The 21,197-nt window shown below is 39.4% G+C and overlaps 1 protein-coding gene across 5 annotated transcripts; it reads left to right on the plus strand.

Annotated features, from left to right (window-relative positions):
* The first annotated feature begins 224 nt into the window (after positions 1–224).
* Positions 225–20,777, plus strand: LOC127959578 (bromodomain testis-specific protein). Of its 5 annotated transcripts, none has more exons than XM_052558829.1 (21): positions 225–389; positions 2,749–3,033; positions 3,127–3,264; positions 3,352–3,493; positions 3,608–3,729; positions 6,472–6,837; positions 6,926–7,054; positions 7,148–7,357; positions 7,849–8,024; positions 8,383–8,657; positions 9,051–9,137; positions 9,225–9,350; positions 10,627–10,688; positions 10,832–10,994; positions 11,183–11,515; positions 11,782–11,867; positions 13,538–13,649; positions 13,735–13,802; positions 13,890–14,083; positions 14,356–14,554; positions 19,601–20,777. In XM_052558829.1, the coding sequence occupies exons 2-21, from the start codon at positions 2,836–2,838 to the stop codon at positions 19,667–19,669; spliced, it is 3,255 nt and encodes a 1,084-aa protein (XP_052414789.1). In that variant the 5' UTR covers positions 225–389; positions 2,749–2,835; the 3' UTR covers positions 19,670–20,777. The 5 variants fall into 5 exon arrangements, with proteins under 5 accessions (XP_052414789.1, XP_052414790.1, XP_052414788.1 ...); XM_052558830.1 differs by having other exon boundaries at positions 253–1,007; positions 2,860–3,033; XM_052558828.1 differs by having other exon boundaries at positions 254–1,007.
* The last annotated feature ends 420 nt before the right edge of the window (positions 20,778–21,197 follow it).

A 21,197-nucleotide genomic window follows, 5' to 3' on the forward strand; every position in this document is an offset into this window, starting at 1 on the left:
ATATATATATATATATATATATATATATATATATATATATATATATATATATATATATATATATAAAAACATGTTTATTTATATTGTTATTTTTTTCTCCCACTTTCTCTGTATTCATCTCGGGTTGTGTTTAACACTGATGATGAAGCTTGCTTGAAGAGATTTAATGAAAGTTTGCACAGAAGATTGAACGGCGTCAAATATGAAGCCAATCAGTGTCAAGAAAGCGCGCGTGCGCATTAGTTTGCGTTCGCCTCCCTTCAGCACTGCTTGGTGCTCTTATCATATCATAGTGCTCTTTCTTTGTGAGATTTTTCAAGCTGCAGGGATGACCGATGTCCAACACTCGCCAGAAGCTGACAACTAAAGCCACGGAAAAGAGCCACAATGTAATCATTTAACAGACACTGCAGAGAGGAATCGAGCTATAGCGATCGACAGAATGTTCTAGAACGGTCATGTGATGTAGACCAGCTGTGTCGCACTTTTAAAAAAATACTCTGACGTACGTGTCTGTTTCTTATAGGAGTTCGTTAGCGGTCGTAAACATAAACATGTTACTTGTAAAACCGCGTTTTGGGGTTGTTTATTGTATAAAATAAAGGAGGTTTCGATGCGATGTTTCAGAGAAATATTTTCTCGTTATTTAAACAGCGAGGGGGAAGAAGGGAGCACGTGAGGGGTCTTGTCCAATGGGATCGGGCGCTTTCAGCAGGAGGGTATAAATACAAGGCGGTTGCCGTGAGAGACGTCCGCCATTGATGACTAACCTTTCAAAGAAACAGTGTTATTTCAAGCGTATTCATGTATATGATGTTAATTTGTTCTGTTGGCGTTGAAAACTAAACTCAAAAATATTTAAGTCGTTTTCAAAGAGGGTTTTTCGGGCGCAAAGCATCAACGAGATCCTTCGGTTGGTGAAGTTTCCCAGCAGAGCTCATCCTGCACTGCATCGTCTGTCTCAGTTCGGCAGTTTAAACTTTCTTTGTTGTTCCCGAGACGGAAAGGTAAAATTTTGGATCCAGGTTAAGCTAGCTTCATTTAGCTGGCGGAATGGTTAGGGGAGGGACTGTTAGCTGAGCTCAATGTCAGCATCTGACGGGGCGGGGTAATGTGTGACAAAATGTGCTAAAGCTAGCCAGGCGCCATTTTGTGGCTCGAGGCTTGCTAACACGATTATTCATGGGATTCATGTAAACCAGCCTCTACTTATCTGTAGTATGTTTCATGTTTGTGTAAGTTAACGTTTGTCACAAAAACTGATTATTTAAGCAGCGGTGTCACTTCTGTGGCAGTAAAATTGAGCCGGAAGTTAGGAGTGTTGCGTCATCCATAAGAGGTCGTTGGGTTTATATAACGCATGGTCCTGGATTGTGTAAAGGATCAAGTATATCTTGCACATAAACGCAACGTATGGTATATGTTGGACTTTAATTATATGGACCTTTTTCTTTTTCAATAACTATATTAGTTGCTCATCTGTTATGTTGACCTACAAAATCTTCTTTTTGTTCTGAGTAAAGTTATATTAATGTCATTCTCCCACGTGCAGTCTGTAACGTTAATTTGACAAATTGGCACGTGTTTGTCCACAACAAACGAGAATAGATGGTCACAACGTCGCTAAGTGTGTGTATTCAAATTGTGAACTTGTTAAACCTGTAGGTATAAAAATAAACACGAATCTTCATCTTTGAAGTGGACTTTATCGATGATGGACCGCATTCCCTTCTCCCCTCCAAAAACAAAACCCCCTTCCCAATCATAAGCAAACCAGTGTGAAACTAAGTGTTTTTATATAGCTTACAAAAAATAAAAACTTTTTTTTTTTCGAATTGTTTTTCTTGTGTAAATAAATTTTGTAAGTTCATAGGCTTGTATACTGATTTCTTTTACATTTATTTAAATAAAGTACACATAATGATCAATATTATTTGTAAATGTTTTTGTGTATGAGAAACATACTATTTTACTGAGCAGGACGATGACCTCTTAGTTTGGGGTAAGTGTGATGAAGGATAACCTCTGTAGCTGAGTTAAATAAAGCTTGAGAGCTTCGAGGCAATGTAAAGTTTTCACGGTCCAAATATTGAAAAAAGTAGGGTTTGATCCAATGAGTAACTTGCATCTAGAAACAGCAGTTTAAATTGGTAAGTGCTATACATAAATTAGGGATACATTTAAAAAAAAAAATGGTTGGTAGAAACCAATTAATAACGCTTTCTTTGTTTATTTTAAGTTCATTTTAGATTAGTTAAAAAATGTCATATTAGTTTTCATCTAAACAGCAATGGTCTATTTTTAATGTGCCGGACAAGTTTTCAGTATACTTGGTATCAATTTGTTTTTGGAAGAAAATAAAGGACCGCCTATTCAGACTTTTTAACTGACGAGTTACCTTTCAAACAGGATTTTTTTTTTTTTTTTTTAATGAAGGTATTTAGGTATTTCATATACTGTATTTTAAATGTATAAAGACGCCTTCTGTCGGGAGTACAGCTGAAGAGCGTTGTAGTGTTCATTTATTAGGCAATAGAGGGCACTGCATACTGCATGAAACCTGCAGTAGTCCTGAGTGCAGTGTCGTTAACAAGGGATTTATACAGCGTGTGTATTATTCAGAAGCTATTACACTTGTCGTAAAATGACTGTGTGCTGTAATCTGCTTCTTTTTCTAAGTTGCCTAAAAAGAATAAATGGCAGTGCAGAATGGCATGAGGATGTTGACACTGCTCTCCCTGTTTACAGTGGAAGTGTAATGCTCAGTGAGCTGCCTAGGTTTAGTTGCAAAAGTCCTTTCCATACTGGTCCCCACTTCCTGGAACGGCTCAGACAATGTCTGATGTGAAACCCCCACAGATCTTCACCATGAATGGGAATCCCCCTCCCCCTGAGTTCAGGAACCCCAAAAAACCTGGGCGCCTCACCAATCAGTTGCAGTATCTAGAAAAAGTGGTGATTAAGTCCTTGTGGAGACATCAATTCTCCTGGCCATTCAGACAGCCTGTGGATGCAGTCCGACTCAATCTGCCAGTAAGTCAGATATTTTACTGATTACACAGTTTTTAAGTGTTAATCTTTGTGTTTGGTGGTTATTGGTGATTTCAATATTTCCACTTGATTTAGGATTATTATACAATCATCAAGAACCCTATGGACATGACCACCATTAAAAAGCGTCTTGAAAACAATTACTACTGGAAGGCAATGGAGTGTATAGAAGACTTCAACAACATGTTCACAAACTGTTACGTGTACAATCGGGTGAGGACTGTGCTGTTGTTTTATGTAACGTTGCTAAGAATTGCTAAGCAAGTTGTTTTCCAACTTCTTATGTGTTTGTGGTTTCAGCCAGGAGATGACATCGTTCAGATGGCTCAAGCCCTTGAGAAGCTTTTTTTGGAGAAGGTGGCAAATATGCCTCAAGATGAGATTGAGATCTCTGCTCTGACAACTAAAGCTCCTATGAAAGGAGGAAGGAAATCAACAGCAGGTATTCAGGCCACTTAAATTAAATAAATTGATGACAAATTACATGTATCAGGTTTCTGTGCTGTGTATGGTAGTGTATAGTGAAAATGAAGTTAATATTTGCATTTTTTTGCAGTGATAAAGAGGCCACAGTCTCCTGTGTCTGAAGTTGTTTTCCAACAAACAGTGACCGTCATCCCTCCGGACGCTCTTCACACAATTCCCTCTGCTCCCCTGTCTGCACAACTCACAGCCAAAGTCAGTTCCTCTCAAACCACCTCCACTTGCACTTTTAACGTGTATCAGCTGTATCATAAGCCTCTTGTACAAACTGAACTCGGGCGTTAATACTCATTGTATGCCTGGGAATTACAGTGATTTGATAGGAACGTCTTATTTCACAATCAGTACGTTTATATGAACAACAATACTCCGATATTAACATGATTAAGACAATACTCTGATTAAGAATCTACCGTGTAAACCGATTTTGAATTGCTTTAATCTGGCTAAAGTCATGCTCGAAGTAAACACAAATCGAATTAGCATGTGGAGTATCCTTTTTATTTTTATTTTTTATACACCTTAACGTTGTGTAGTAATTTTTGCTGAATTTTGCGACAGAATAAACACACGTTTGGTGACCAAACAAAAGAATCCAATAAAACAACTCTCTCCCACCAGTCCTCACTTCACACTCTCATCCAGTACCTCCGAGTTTGTCATGGAGTTATGAAGGAAATTTTGCAGAATGAAAGGGTAGAGGAGGACTGTTGCTGGTGTAATTGTATCTGGAGTCTTCTGTTTGCACGTAGCATGACAATAACTGCACTTGAAGGTTTTGCTCAATTAAAAATGAACCCCCATAAATGGTATATGCGACCATAACAAAGACAAACTTTAACATGGGGAACAACGGGACCATAATGAGTATTTTAAAAGCAACTCATGTAAGCACCTTAATCATAATATTTTCAGAATAGTTTCTGTCCATGTCCAGAAAGGTAAGAAAAATATCTTCAAAGTAGTCCATGTTACATCAGAGTGTCAGTTAGAATTTTTTGAAGCGTCGAGAATACATTTTGGTCCAAAAATAGCAAAAACTACTACTTTATTCAGCATTGTCTTCTCTTCCGGGTCTGTTGTGAGCCCGTTCACTGCAGTGTAGTGATATCCGGTTCGCGTACAAATCACTCGATTTAACCGGATCTTCTTGAAGCAGTTCACCAAATCGAACTGTTTTATAACGTGGCTGAACTTTTTTAATGTGGCTGAGTTAAAACAAAGCAATATCTAAAATACTCCGGGAATTCTTTTACTCAAACAGTACAATGAGTGAACTGCTGTGAAGAGAAAAGATCACGATCAAGATGCCGAGCCAGATAACGAATGAACGACTGACTTGTTCACGAGTCAAGAACCGTTTCTGTCGAACGCGTCTGATTCGTGAACCGAGGAGCTGATACTGCGCATGTGTGATTCAGCGTGAAGCAGACTGACACACAGCGCGTCTGAACCGAACTGGTTCTTTTGGTGATTGATTCTGAACCGATTCTGTGCTAATGTTATGAGTGCGGGTAAACCGAAGGCTTGAATCAAGGGCAATCATCGCCAATGACGTCATTTACGTCGAGCACAAAAGAACCGGTAAACTATTTTTTTCAACCAGTTTATTGAATCGAACTGTCTGAAAGAACTGGTTCACGGAAAAAAACAAATTTCCCATCACTACTGGTGATCTTAAAACCGATGCAACCAGATCTTGACTTGAGAACAAGTCAATCTTTCGTTTGTTATCTGGCTCGGCTCGGTGTTCATCTTCAGTTCTCTCATCACAGCAGTCCAATCAGTGTACTGTTTGAGTGAATTAATTACTCTGGGATATTGCTTTGTTTGAACTCCGAGGGAGTGTCAGCCACATTAAAAATGTTAACGGCTTAAGTCATTTGTGGATTAATACTTATTGGAGACGTGAACCTTTTCAAACGATTCAGTTCGATTTGGTGAACTGGTTCAAAAAGATCCGGTTACATCGAATTGATTCTTTCGGGAACCGGATATCACTAAGCTGCAGTGAACGTGCTCACAACAGACCCAGAAGAGAAGACAATGCTGAATAAAGTTGTAGTTTATGCTATTTTTGGACCAAAATGTATATTTGATGCTTCATCAAAGCATCGAAATGCTGTCACATAGTCCATGTGACATCAGAGGGTCAGTTAGAATGTTTTGATGTTTTTCTTACCTTTCTGGACATGGACAATATACCGTACATACATTTTCAATGGAGGGAAAGAAAGCTCTTGGACTAAATCTAAAATATCTTAAACTGTGTTCCGAAGATGAACGGAGGTCTTACGGGTTTGGAAGACATTAATGACATAATTTTCATTTTTGGGTGAACTATCCCTTTAAGTTTGAGTCCCATCTCATGGACCGTTCCAATCCTATCACCCACTTTCTCTCCCATTTCCTGTCAAATCTCTGTAATGTTCTTTAGGAAAAAAGGCAAAGAAATTGGTTCATACTACCAAATTTGTGTGTGAAATCTGTCCACAGGTGTTGTCACAACAGATTATTTATCAATAACTTTCATAATTAAAAGTATTATAAATGAACCAAAAATAAAGGAAAGGTTTTGCAGAAAGCCCTTACAGAGATATTTAGACATGTTCTATGCAGATTACTAACTTTGGGTATGCAGTTGCTCATTTAGAATACTCCAAATTCATTAACATTATAACATGGTTAGGAATAAATGCATGTGCATATGCATGTGTTAGGGTTTAGGCTAAAGACTGCAGTTATTAGTTAATGAGACCTAGTGTTTGCCAAGGATGAATTAGTGTAGTTTTGCCTCTTTGACAAAGATAAGGGTTGTTAGGTTGTCTCGTACTGAATTATGGAAATAGTATTTTCTAAAGGTAGAGTATGGGGGGAAACACAGATTGCATATCATTTTTTTTAGTTAACTGTAATCTGCATGTACCTTTTTTTCAGTTGAAAAATGGTGTGAAAAGAAAAGCAGACACTACGACCCCTTCTGCCTCTTCCATCACCAGCTGTGAGGTGTCCCCTTGTGTAACAGAACCAAAAGTCCTTAAGTTATTCTCCAGGCGAGGCAGCGGACGACCCATCAAACCTCCCTGTAAAGACCTTCCTGAATCACCACCACAGCATCAGGTGGGCAGAAGGACCAAACTCTCAGAGAGACTCAAATACTGCAGTGCCATCCTGAAAGAGATGTTTGCCAAAAAGCATTCTGCTTACGCCTGGCCCTTTTATAAGCCTGTGGATGCAAAGGCACTGGGCCTTCTTGATTATCATGAAATCATTCACCAACCTATGGATATGAGTACCATCAGAGTGAGTACCATGGTTGTATTAATATTACTTCTTTGCTCATTGTTATTGTTTTATATGTAATGGGCTTATTATTATTTTTTTTGAGTAGAAAAAAATAGAAGCTCGCGAGTACACCGATGCATTTCAGTTCGCTGCAGATGTGCGGCTCATGTTCTCAAACTGCTACAAATACAATCCACCCACCCATGAGGTAGTGGCCATGGCAAGAAAGCTTCAGGTGTGTCTTTAGGTAGTTTGATCATCTTTTAAAATCCAATGTTTGTCTTATTTTCCTATGGGTAAATGCAAAATATTTGTATTTTTTACCCAGGATGTTTTTGAGTTTCGCTTCTCCAAGATTCCTGACGAGCCGAGAAATTCAGCACCATCCTCTAATCAGAACAGAGGAAGGAAGGAGAGAGCACACAGTCCGTCCAGTTCTGAGAGCAGTGACAGTGAATCATCATCTCTATCAGAAAACTCCTCGGACACAGAAGATGAAGTGGAGAGAGCGCAGAGGCTTGCAAACCTGGAGGAACAGGTAAGACTTGTGTAAGACGTTTGAGTCCCCTCAAACATACATCCTTTGTTCCAAAACTGTCATGAAATCATAATCAGGCCCAGTGTGGTGACTCTGCCTCCTTCACAAAAATATATATGGCAGTATTGCATGTATTCTTTGCAGTGAAAACAATGCCAGAATGTTTTTTGCCAAAAAGCGAGAGGTGACTCTTTTAGTTACATACTTAGGAGTACTTTAAGTCTTTGCAGTTACAGTGTGATTTTTTTTTTTTTTTGTTATAATAGTGTTGTGCTGTAAACTTAATAGGTGTGGTGCTTAATAAGCATGTTGCTAAGTCAAATCTTCTATGCCAGTATGAGCATTCAAAATCAGCCTGCTGTGAGGGTTTGGATGCTGCCCATTTGTACAGTAGGCAGTGGAAAAAAATAGCTTGCTAAGTCTCGAATTATAGATTGACAGCATTTTTATGTGTATCCTTATATAATGTCATTTCTGTCTTTACTCACCAGCTGAAAGCAGTACGAGAGCAGTTGCAGTTACTGACCCAAACACCTCTCTTGAAACCAAAGAAAAGGGAAAAGTCCAAGAAGAAGAGGAAGAAAGAGCGAGAGTTCAGTAAGCGAAAAGGTGAAGAAATGAAGAAACCGGCAAAAATAGAGAAGAGGTCTAACAGCAAGTCATCAGGGTAAGAAGATCTGTGGTGCTTGTGTGTGGACACCATGCCCATTTCTATCATAAGTATCCACCTTATTTTTCCTGTAAGAGTGGGCGCAGCCATTTTTTTTATTGAATGTGTCTGGCTTCCATTCTCATCCACTTCCAGCTATTTTAACTGTACAACACATCTCATTTTGCCACCTGATATTGCTAGCTGGTGTTTCTGGTTATTTTAAAACACACACTGGTTTGTAGTACAAACATGTTAACCATTTACTGGACTTTGTTATTCTTTTCATTATTTCCCTACAGCAGCTAATGAATTTTATGTTTTATGTCAAGACAAATTCTCAAAGAAATCAAAATTATGTCAACTTTGTTCTCAGGCGGAAGGAGAGCAGAGCATATGACTCCGAGGAAGAGATGAATACATTACCCATGTCTTACGAGGAGAAACGGCAACTGAGTTTGGACATTAACAAGCTTCCTGGAGACAAGCTTGGCAAAATAGTGAACATCATCAAGGCACGAGAACCCTTGCTTAGGGACACAGACCCTGAGGAGATCGAGATCGACTTTGAGACTCTTAAACCTTCAACTCTTCGAGCTCTCGAGTGCTATGTTGTCACTTGCCTCCAAAAGAAACCAAAGGAAACTGACAGTAAGTACTGTTTGGTTAATATTAAGAGCTTTTATGCTGAGATTCATTATATGAAAGCTGGTACTAAAAGCTGTTCACAACACGTGTAATACAACTGAATGGCATGCAAATAAGAAATATTTGCATATGTTTTTCATACTACAGCCATATATGCCAAGTCGGGACACGTCATCATTATCTGGAAAAAATGTTACACCCACAGTATAGCAGAACATTATTTTTGCTTCACTGTGAAAGTGTTCATTAAGGTTTTTTTCTGTGTATGCTTTACCTTAAAAAAAGGGTACATACTCTACAATGCTTACAAAATTGGTGCCTAAAAGGAGAATTATTATATTATTATTATAAAAGGAGAAATCTTATATTTATTGATTAATCTTTTTACATTATTAGAAAAGAAGCTGCTGAAGTCTAAAATCAAGGAAAAGGAGAAAGAGCTGCAACACACACATGGAGAATCAAATAATAAAAAGGCCAAAAGTAAGTACAGGTATTTATTTGTTCATTCTTTTTTGGTGTAGTCATATAAATGCAGTATAAACCATAGGTTTCCCCTTCTGTGTGCAGTTGAAGCTGAGGGGGAGTTTAAAGAGATGAGCCGTCCGTCTCGTCTGAGTGACAGCAGCAGCTCGTCCAGCTCTGACAGCAGTAGTAGTGACTCTAGCTCCTCTGATAGCTGTGACTCTGATTCAGGTTAGCTGCTTCACACCTACCCACCAACCCTTTATTCACTCACTGTCTCTCAGGCCAGTCCGTTCCCCATGCTATCAATCTGGCCACTGATGCAGAAAACAAGCCAAAAATTGTAAAGCTTACCCGGACACGTCCCCAGCATTATAAAGTTTCACTTTTCTCATCTTTTCTCATCTTTTACCCAATTAAAAAAAAAATTGTGTTGGTTTTATTTTTTTCTGTTCACTTCTTGTGTTTTATCACTTTTGTAAAATAAAGAAAATTGTGCACTTTTGGCTCTAAATTAGTAAAAGAATAAGTTGTCTCTCTTTCTTTCTCTCTCGCACTCTTTCTGTAGTTTTTGTTGGGTGCTATTATTTATTTGTTGTTTTCCAATGTTTGATATTTTGTTCTTGTTTCATCACAATCACTTATGTTGTTGCTGTAGTTTAAGACCAGCTGGCTCTCGGTATGGGGTTTTCTTTGTTTTAAACACTCACAGTGCTTTCAAGTTAAAAATAGTGGTAAGGGCTTCGAAGAAACCCCAGGTTCCAATTTGGCCCTTCACCAAACCTGAGTTTACATGTCACATGCTATTGTCCCAGTTAAGAGTTACAGCTGGTCTGTTTTAAACTGCTGCTTTGAATCATTATTATGTGGTTCCCCTGTTGCATTACATTGTAATTTCACCTTTTGTACTTGTTTGAGGTTATGCATAGATGTATATGTAATGATATTTTTCAATAGATTGTAAAAGCATACATCGATATGTTGTATGTGAGGTTCTTGGATTGTAAACTATAGTTGGAACATGGAAGGTAGGACCAAAACAACGTAGTTGTAAGTCTGTTGCATATTTTGTAGATGTGTGAATTTTAGTTACCTAAACAGGTTTAAAGCTTACCCATTGAGCTTGGTGTTAAACACCCAGAGATTTAAATAAAACACATTTTCCTAGACAACTGTTGTATGTTAAGATAAGTGTTGTGTTTTCTTTCGCCTTTCTTTGTCATCTCACTTTTTTTGTTCACAATGTTTAATCTCATCACAAAACACTTTCACAAGTTGTGCACACTACTTTGGAAAAAAAAAAATTACCACTTGCAATGAAACTATTTTATGATTTATTTGTAATTATTTACAGTGATTGTGACCCTTTATAGTACTTTATTTCATAACTGTGCATGCAATTATAAACTGAGTAAATCAGCAGGAATGCCCCTGGGATGGGGTTGGCCTTTACCGCAGTTATGACTGAAGTGAAATGACCTCAGTGTGCATTGTGCGTGTCTTACAGAACAGAAAGCTAAGAGGAAGCAAAGCAAAACCCCTGGCCATGCCCACAAAATTAAAAACAAGGTAAAAAGCCAATAAGAGACAACCAATATTATTACCTGGCCTACTCCCACTATTTTAATATTTGGCACATGGAGCATTTCACTTAATAAAGTGCCCAATTTGTCCTGAGTGAAATATTGCCCCCTTTCCCCCTCCCCAAACAGGCATCACGGCAGGCCGTTGCTGAGGTAAAGGACTCTTCTTCTGCCTCAGTCATGACGTGCCAGTCTCGTCCAGCATATCTAGCCTCAGAGGCAGACTCCAAAGACCTGTTTGTGTCACAACAAGTAAAGCATCCTGCCGAGGACACCATCATGGCATTCCCAGGTTAGGCTCGGTGCCATTGATCATACTTCTGTTCACGTTGATTTGTTTTCTGTGGCCACATCATGATGTACAAAACATATATGAATTGACCTCCAAAACTGAAAATGATTTCTTTATTACTCATATGGAGAACAGATTTATCACCTGAACACTTTTCTGTCCATCCCTCTACCCTCCTCCTGCAACAGCATTACACAGCCGGCTGCCTCCTCAGCCATCCAGACCTAGTGGCAAAGCTGCCCCACTACCTCATAAAACCTGGACTGCCCCTTTACCCATCAGCCTACCTCCAGACCAGGCCATCAACCCTTTATGTAACATTTCTGCCACCTCCCCCTATAAAGACAACCCAACCACCCCACTCAAATCTTCCCAGTTGTCGATTTCCCAACACGCACCAACCACACTCCTTTCAGACTCGTCGTTCCCCCATAGTCCTTCACTCGACCCCCAGGTCTCTCAGGTTGACCCCCCGTCACCTGCTGCTGCAGAGAAGCCTCCACTTAAATCTGAGCAAGAAGGTAAGAGGTTGCTTGATGTTTTACCGCCGCCGCCACTCGCCGATCTCCGTCCCTCGCTCGCTCCCCTTGCTCTGTTAACATTGCTCATCTGCAACTTTTCCCTTCCATTGTGGGTTGACATTGTATGTTCATCATAACTGGTGGTTTGTTTTGAGTTAGTTGCATGCCATTCTGTCTCTCACTTATAGTGGGGCACGTGTAAAACAGGATACCAATTTAAAGTAAACTCCATCTCTTGCTTTCTCTTCCTCCCCTCAATCTTGCAGGTGTACTTCCTCTTCTGTCACCACTGACCTCACCTGCAGCCATTTCTGTCATAGGATGCCAGTCTACCTCCAGCTCTCAGTTTGAGGTAAATGATATTTATGCTTAACTTGTCTTAGTTCAATATATTAGATTAAGTTGTCAGTTAAAATAGATTTTTCAGAATAGTTTGTTGCAAACACCTTTACACAACATAATTTAAGGCTGGAATACACAACACAATTAAAATTTGAGCAAACAACAATGGTAGTCGGGACAAAAGATACAGTCTTTTCATCTTGTGTAGTGTGTAGTGGACGACAACCGATACATGTCTGTGACACTTTACAAGGTCAACACAGAATGCCAGCAGTGTTAATCATTTTAATTATATGCCTTTAATAAATACATTTTATACAATACCTCTTTTATTAAGCTTAACCTAATCTTTTATTATCCTCTGGCAATAGCTGACACATGATACGCCGCTACACAGCATGGGGAGGTTATCGCACCACATCCACTATACCAGTGAATGGATGGAACGAACTGTCTGACAAGCCGATGTCAAAACAGACCTGTGCGTTAAGTGATGCAGAGTTATTACAGGCTCAGTAACAAAACTATATCTGCAACAAGTCTGTGTTGACTAAATATGTTTAGCAGCTTCTACAGTTAAAGATAAACTTAGAGCACACTTTTGGATGAGTCCTTCCAATGTTTGAAAAAAATTGTTTTTTAATTAAATCTTAAAAATGTCTAGATATTTAATTCATTATTTAATTATAATACAATAAACATTTACTTAATTTAAGTATTTAAATGGTTAAGTACTGTTATTTAAATAATTAACCATGCTGTTGGTGTCTGGGCTTATTTGTTAACCGTATTTTCCAGACTATAAGTCACACTTTTTTTTATATAGTTTGGCTGGTCCTGCGACTTGTAGTCAGGTGCGACCTATTTATCAAAATTAATTTGACATGAACCAAGAGAAAACATTACCGTCTCCAGCCGCGAGTGGGCGCTCTATGCTGCTCTATGCTCCTGTAGTCAACCACTGAGCAGCATAGAGCGCCCACTCGCGGCTGGAGACTGTAATGTTTTCTCTTGGTTCTTGGTTCTAAATAAATGCGAATTTATACTCCAGTGCGACTTATGTGTTTTTTTTCCTCATCATGACTTATTTTTGGACTGCTGCGACTTATACTCAGGTGCGACTTATAGTCCGAAAAATATGGTGCTTATTTTTTTAAAATAACATGATATGTTAAACTTTGTGACTTCCTGCGCGTCTTTGTCACCTTTTTCACCTATGAGGAGTTTGCATTCCTGAACGTAATATTTAGCCCCTAATTGTGAATTTTACCAGGTGAACCCCCTTGAAACGTGGTTTTGTTGTTTAAAAAAAAAAAAAAAACCCTGATGAAATTTGTCAGCTTAGACAAAATAAAAAAGCTGATTCATTTAGAAACAAATCAAGTGCCTGTCTTTATGGATGCATTATTTAATCAAATGATTCCTTCAAACGTTCTATACACTGCAGTGTTGCTCTGAGATGCACAAATGTTCTTTTGTGAAACTGTTTTCACTGAAGAAACAGAAAAAAGACAATATTGTGTCTAAACTCAATGTTAAGTTCTTGTTTGTTAAACTTCTTTAAAAAATAATATTAAATTTGTTTAAGAAGAAAGAAGTTCAGGGTTTGGATCCAGATGGATGGTGTTTGGCCTGGTTGTTGTTGGTGACACACTTTTTGTACTTGCTTTCTCTCTGCAGCAATGTAAATTGTTGTCACCTCTGCATGAGAGTCCATTAACCAACATGAGGGATGAGCAGAGCTGCCCAGAGACACTGGAAGAGTCCTCCATTCAGCTGCACAAAATGCATGGTCAGCATTTCTCCTGCTGTTTTCCTCCAGAGTCCTCTCCTTTTTTCTCAATGGTTTCTTGAAATGGGTTCTTTACTTTTTCTAGGAGCTAAGTATGATGGCAGTGAACTATGCAAGCCCATTCAAGATGCTAAATCAAACCTGCCTAAAAAGGTACAAATGCTTTATATGAATAGCAAATGAAAAATGAACTCAATGGTGTTGTCACTGATAACCTGGAGCTGCTCTCGTGTGTTTAAGGATATTGTCCTAAAGCATGCTGACTCCTGGACAAGCTTGGGGAAGATGGCTACTCAAAATCCTTGCCCAATCAAATCATCTAAGGAAAGTTTCCAGCAGTTTCGTAAAGTTGCCATGGAGAAAGAGGAACGAGAGCGAGCTCGTAAACTGCAGATGGAAGCAGGTCGAGAAAACAGCAGCACAGACAAAAGCGGGTATAAACAGAATCTTATTTTTCAGGCAACAGTGTATAAAGCGGTGTTATGTAAGTTTCATTTTGGAGAAGTTTCAATCTCTGCATGGCTGGAGACATGATTCCAGCTGACCACAGCTTCCCATGGCTCTGTTTCAAAACCTAGCGAATTTGACAAATGTATTCTATGTTTCTATTATTAATTTGCTGTCATTTCCCCATGGCCAGCATTTGATTATTATACGACTGTTCTCGCTGATCTAGCTAACAGTGTGGCCTTTTAATGATTTCTAGTCTGATGCAGCAGCTTCAAAAAACCAAGCTGGACTGCCCGCCTTCAAAGCCAGAAGTGGAGTCAGCAGAGCTGCCTCTGATGGCAGCCATCTTGGATACCCCCAAAGCCCCTGAGCCCTCCTCTCTTCCACAGAGCGCTGTAGACCGAGAACGAGAGATGGCCCGCAAGAGAGAGCAGGAGCGCCGCAGGAGAGAGGCTGTAAGTACTTTGCACACAAAGTACTTTAGAAAGTAACTTTAAAATGTTGAGATTTAAAGGGATAGTTCACCCAAAAATGAAAATTCTGTCATTATTCACCCTCATGTCATTCCAAACCTGTAAGATATACATTCATCTTCCAAATACAAATAAGATTTGATAAAATCCGAAACATTCTGACCCTGCATAGACCGCATCGTAAACTACCATATTCAAGACCCAGAAAAGTTGTAAGGACAATGTTAAAATAATCCATGCGACATCAGTGGTTCAACCATTATTTAATGAAGCTACGAGAATACTTTTTGTGTGCAAAGAAAACAAAAATAATGACTTTTGCCATGGGACTCTTGTGAACGAAGAAATTGTTGAATAAAGTCATAATTTTTTTTCTTTATGCACAAAAAGTATTCTCATAGCTTCGTAACATTTAAAGTTGAACCACTGATGTCACATGGACTATTTTATCAATGTCCTTTCTGGGCCTTGAACTTTGTAGTTACATTGCTGTCTTAGCAGGATCAATATCTAATCTCATATCTGTGTTCCAGAGATGAATGAAGATGTTACGGGTTTGGAATGATGAGGAGTAATTTACAGAATTTTTATTTAAATGCATTGTATAAACTCTCCCAATGCCATTGGATAAACTCATTGTTACTTATTTTTACTATGTAATTATTAGGGCTACTCCCTAATAGTCGACTAATTGTTACATAAAACATAATGATAAGGCATATATTATAGAAATAGACATATGTATTTATTGACATATACATACATGTATATAATATAATAATGTGTCAGGAGAGGGTACAGATGACGTGCTTAATGAGATAAATAACCCAGGTTCAAAAAGGTGTTAAGAGTCTTAGGGCACAAGGCTACAAAGAGTCCACACCCAAAACGGAGTAAACTACTGGGATGTGGGTAACATCAAGCCAGAAGTATTTGACAAATGTGTGTGGAGAAGCCCAGCTTGGAGCGGCACAAATGTCCTGCAAGGAACCCTTTAAACAGAGCCCACAAGGCCACTATGGCCCTAGTTAATTGCGCTCTGAGGCCAACATGCCCACATTTCATTTGATTCATATGCCAAAGGGATGGCTTCCACGAGTCAATGCATTCTGGCGTTAAGGCAGGGTTAGGCCTGGGAAAAACCCATCTCCACTGCAAGAAAATTAGTTAACAAGGGATGAACGGAGAGCACATGCAAATCACTGACATATTTTGCGGAAGCCAAGGCCAGAACCAGAGCCACCCAGTCCTGGTGACCGGGGGGGGGGATTTCCCTGTTTGCTTTCGGACAGGAGGTCAATGAGTGATGGGAGGGGCCATGACTAGGCATACAGAAAAGGGATTAGCCATAGGGCAGCACAGCGGGCCATTGGTGGGCCAGTTCATCCACGGCAAGTGGGGGCGTCCTCGTCCCGTAGCGAGAAGAACGTTGAACAGTGGCCGTTTTGGCATGAGGCTAAGAAATCAACGGCTGCCTGACCAATTTTCTTTCATGGCAGTTCCTCTATCTGAGCGGGTTCCCCCACCACAACAGAAGTGCGCCACTGTTTAGAGTGCCCGAGACATGGTTTGCCCGTAATGACAGAAAGTGCCGCCTGCTTGATACTAACAACCTGTGAGCTAGAGTACAGGGCATGAAGGGGTGCATCCCACCTGGCAGTAGGGACCCATCTTTGGTTTCCCCTTTCCGCAACATGATAGCCCCAGGAGGTCCCATGAGTGTAAAGCTCTGAATTCCTCCAGTGATGCAGCGCTGCTGTGCATGAGTGCTGTGCACTGTGACTGAGTGGCAGAGATCACATAATGGTCTGAAATGAAGAGCTAAAACCACTTCATGAACATCCTCCTTCTCCAGAGGAAGGACATGGACAGCCGAAGCCATAAGACCCTGTAGTCTGAGAGAAATCTTAATGCTTGCTCCTTCTGAAGCTGAATGCTGTGATGTGAGCGAGCACACAGAACGTGTTTTGAATCACTTTCTCTTTTGAATTGGCTTTAATCAGCCAATCGTCTACATATGTCAGGATCTTGAGACCTACTATTCTCAGTGTTGCCAAGTCTGCTCACGCACACAGACAGATCATCCTAGGCTAAAATATTTTTAGATTGATTGATGTGAACCAATGGTTTACTGAACGTAAGAAAGAGCCATGTGTTAATATTCTGAAATTGTGTTTCCTAAAATGTTTGTTCAACACTGCGATCCAGAATAGGATGGAAAGAACCGTCATTCTTTGGGACTAGAAAATAATGAGAGCCTGCTAAAGTGCCGGGAAAACCCTTGAACCAACCCCTTTTTGTAGGAGGAAGGGGATTTTGTCTTTCAGAATGGGAGCAGAGCTCTCTTCCATATGAGAAGAAAGAGTTCTGTTGAAACGTAGTTGCAACCTGAGGTCTGAACCCCTTTATGTACGTGATTCACCAGCAGACAAACAGGAGAACTGGCTAGTTCGCCCGGTTTGCGCATTTGTGGTACAACGGTGCTATCTCGTAGATTACAAAGGAGTGACATATGGGGCTGTAAAGATGTGTTCTTTCTTATCATTGAATTTATATGATTTGTTTGATTTTTATCTTTTTTGTATGTTGGGTAACACTGAGGCCGAAGCTTTTATTGAATTTGTGAGAGTAGTGTGAAGGAAGCTGTGTGGTGACACTGGTTCTGCACTTTTTCCTCACTGTATTCTCCTTTGAAACTGGGGAAATTCACTTAGGAACTGTGTAGAACTTAGGAATTACACCAGGAACTGTGAAGCCCATACCAACACCCCTTACTGCGCCGACAGGTGAAGCCCATACCAACACCCCTTACTGCGCCGACAGATAACCTAAATATGAGCGGCAGAACTGGTGTCTGGAGGGCTGCCGCCTGTGCACCTGTGGCCGTGCAAGCCGGCCGCTGTTATGGAGAAATAGGTGATTCACTATCAGTAACTCCTCCCAGAGAACGTGGCTGATGGCCACCCTTTCTTTTCTCTCATTTCAACCAGCAGTTCGCTGGTAAGAGGATGGAAGGGAGGAGTCGCTGAGGCCTCTTACTGCCAAAGCCGGGGCTTAATAAGAGGCCTGATGAATGAACATGGGAAAACAATCAATTTTACCTGAAAGAACAGGCTGTGATGCTACATGTGTTTATCACATGCAGAAAAGACCGGAAGAAACAGCTGTTTAGGGCCGGGAAAAGTTCAGAGAAGTGTCCCGTAGTAAAAGTCATTGTCCTGGTCTGATGCATTTGAAGTACTGGCCATTTGATATTGAGGTGAGCAGCTACTCGCACAAAACTTGGACTGATTGGGGGAGAGCCGCAGGATCGTAAGCCTGAAGGACTATGGATGATGGGATGGCCTCCTCGTCCTTCCAGCTGTTGAGACTGCCTTCATCATCCACAAAATATCCTCAAAATGAAATTGCATTGATCGGCACGGCTAAGTGAGGCTGCTCCGCGGTAGGCCCCGGAAGCAAATTGGTGTCATCTTAATCACATCTGCATCAGACAACCCTGAGTTAAACAAATCTAACTTGTCAATCCCTGTGTGTCGGCCACCTTGAGCCTCCGACGCAGGAGCGTTTTTTTTTTTTATTTTTTTATTTTTTTTGGGACGACATTCTGAGGTTGTTGAAGCCCCATGCAAACAACACAAAGGGAAGTGGATCCCCAGCGGTGATGAGGGTGACGCACATTGCCGGGCAGGCTCACGGCAGGTTGTCCACGATAGTAGCCAATATATGTGCTATATGTGCTCGGTTAAGGGACGGCCATTACCTGCCATTGGGCATACGCTCCTGTCTGTCAAGCCAGACTTGGTGAAATTGGATGCTTCTGTAGAGGTCAGGTACAGATGCCCTCCCCATAGGTGAATCTCAAACATGAGTTAATGAAAAATAACTGTTTATTTGTGTGCACTCACAATAACAACAAAATATTGTGCTTTTGTAAAATAATGAAAGCAAGCAGGATGTGCTTTCTGCCGTCTCAGTCTCTATGGACTTAAGCATGAAAACTCCCATGTATATCTTTGCTTTACAGACATTAAACCTTTAACTATAGAGAGTGAAATGTCTACTTTTAAATGAAACAATTTAATATTTTTTTCAGATTGTCATCCGTTTGAAACATGCCTACAGGCACGTCACTGCGGCAATGATGATTGAGTGTTGCAGACTTCATCTTTTAAACTAAATACAAAGAAAGCACTAGTTTATCAACTTATTAAAATGTTAATGCAGTCTCCTTACTGTTTCTCCCTGACACATTCATAATCATAGCTTCTGCGATGCGCTGGGGCAAGCTTTCATGTGTGCTTGAGCGCTTATTGGGGAAGTCGTGGCCTAGTGGTTAGAGAGTTTGACTCTTAACCCTAGGGTTGTGGTTTTGAATCTCGGGCCGGTAATACCACGACTTAGGTGCCCTTGAGCAAGACATCGAACCCCCAACTGCTCCCCGGGGGCCGCAGCATAAATGGCTGCCCACTGCTCCAGGTGTGTGTACACTGCTGTGTGTGTGTGCACTTTGGATGGGTTAAATGCAGAGCACGAATTATGAGTATGGGTCACCCTACTTGGCTGAATGCCACGTCACTTTTCTTTTTCTTTGTTTTTTCTTATTAGGCTATGTAGGCAGTTAAAAGCTCATAATGATTTAAATTGTTTATTAATAAACGTGATTAGTCGACTAATGCTTCAAATAATGTGACAGTATGTTGTTTATTAATCTTCATAACAAATATTATATTTAATGGTTTTATAAATAACCAAAATAAACATTACTGTTATTATTGCCATATAAAGATTATATACTAATTAGGTTTATTATTAAATTATAATTAATATTAAGATAATTAAAATTAGAATAACAAATGTTATATTGTTTCTTAACATTCATAAATATTATACTTTATGGTTTTATTAATAATAACCACAATAAATATTACTTTTGTTGTTGTTAAATATTTAAAAATATGTAGTACTATAAAAAACTAATAAAAAATAATATTGTTTTATCATGTATTTTTATGTTATTTCTTTTAGATGTCCGGAGTCATTGATATGACCATGCAGAGTGACATAATGGCAACCTTTGAGAAGAACTTGGACTGAGATCGACAAACAAATAAAAAAAATGTGCTTGTGTGTGTTGCGCTACTGTTCGGTGAACAGTTGTAGGCCATCTTTTCCCTTCCCCTACTTGCTCCAGGAGTCCTGGCGACTGAAACGGGTCTTTAGTCTTTTGATGGGCAAAAATACTGCAATACAGCTGCATTACTTTACATTTGTACTAAGTTAGCTTGTGTAAAAATAAGAAAACAGCATATGAAGTTGTAAGACCAATATTTGCACCAGAAATAGTGTCGTGTATATTCTTGATTTGTTTTTTGATACATTTGATGCTTGGATTCAGAAATGCCTGCACTGAAACTCTCTGTGACAGTTAGGAAAGTGAAACCTGTCTGTCGTTCACAACAGTTTTTGTGTTCCTTAACATGTTTTGTTTTTTAAATACTGAAGAATGTTTACTTCTCTTGATTATTATTGCAATTGGATTCTTTGACACATTCCATCAACTCTTCTGCTGTATGAATATTGCATAGCCGGTCGTCTTGCGCTAGCTCTTGTCAGAACTGTACGGGATATTCCTGTGCAGGGCCCTGTCCGTTTATCCTACTAGCTGGTATTTCATGTTTTCGATGTAAAGCAGCAATTTAAACAGAAAATATGCTGGCTGCATAAAACTTGTCCGGTTTCATTTATATATATAAAAAAATATATATTTCTGTAGTGTCAGAAATGTAACATAAGCATGCATGTATAAATATTTATCATTTTGTTACAGGACAGCCTTTTTTTTTTTTCCTAAGTGTTCGCCTATGAAGAATCAGACTTATTTAGAGGAGTTATTGCACTTCCTGTATTTCTATTTGTATCCATTTGGAAGTGCAGTGCCATAAAGTTTCTCTCTGAGATGATAGGCAGTTCTCTGTGCCTAAAGTCAGTGGTTTCTCCAAAGCCGTGTTGATTCCAAGGTGTGATCTGGTGATTGTACTGCACTGAATTCTGACTATAATGGTTGTGGGGCAGTTTTCATCACAAGCACTTTATTCATTACACCACCATACTGAGGTGTCACAGGCTACTGAGGGGAAAAATAATATATTATTTCAAAGAAATTGCATTCTAAAAGTTAAATCAATAAAGTATTTTCAGTAAAGATTGTTTATATGGGTCAATTTTGTTACACATCACATATGAACGTCACCATCATATACACTAAACTTTAAGGTGTTTTTAATTAAATTGATCAAAATTTGCACTGAAGGCATCACTGTAACTTGTGATACAAAAATGTATATTTCAAATCAATGTTTTTCAGATATTTTATTGAATCATGGTTTCCACACACAAAAAAGATAACTATGAAATATTGAATACTGATAAAATATTTTTTGAGCAAATCAGCATATTATAATTTCTGAAGGATCATTTTGTGCCGTTAGGTGGTTTATATATATATACATATATAAAATTGAGAAATTTCCAAGTTAATTTTAAGTGGCACCTTTCATATGCAGCCTCATCATTCTGTTTATTAAAATAATCATCGTGCTGCAATGTATAAAATTGACTTGCC

The sequence above is a fragment of the Carassius gibelio genome, chromosome B6, assembly GCF_023724105.1.
Source record: "Carassius gibelio isolate Cgi1373 ecotype wild population from Czech Republic chromosome B6, carGib1.2-hapl.c, whole genome shotgun sequence".
In the NCBI taxonomy this organism is placed as follows: Eukaryota; Metazoa; Chordata; class Actinopteri; order Cypriniformes; family Cyprinidae; genus Carassius; species Carassius gibelio.

What these genes read in the sequence shown, in the direction of transcription:
- LOC127959578 (XM_052558829.1), top strand. Translation starts at nt 2,836, where the DNA reads ATGTCTGATGTGAAACCCCCACAGATCTTCACCATGAATGGGAATCCC. An exon ending in TGGATATGAGTACCATCAGA is followed by an intron (nt 6,838 to 6,925) that starts GTGAGTACCATG and finishes TTTTTTGAGTAG; the next exon opens with AAAAAAATAGAAGCTCGCGA. An exon ending in GAAACCAAAGGAAACTGACA is followed by an intron (nt 8,658 to 9,050) that starts GTAAGTACTGTT and finishes TTACATTATTAG; the next exon opens with AAAAGAAGCTGCTGAAGTCT.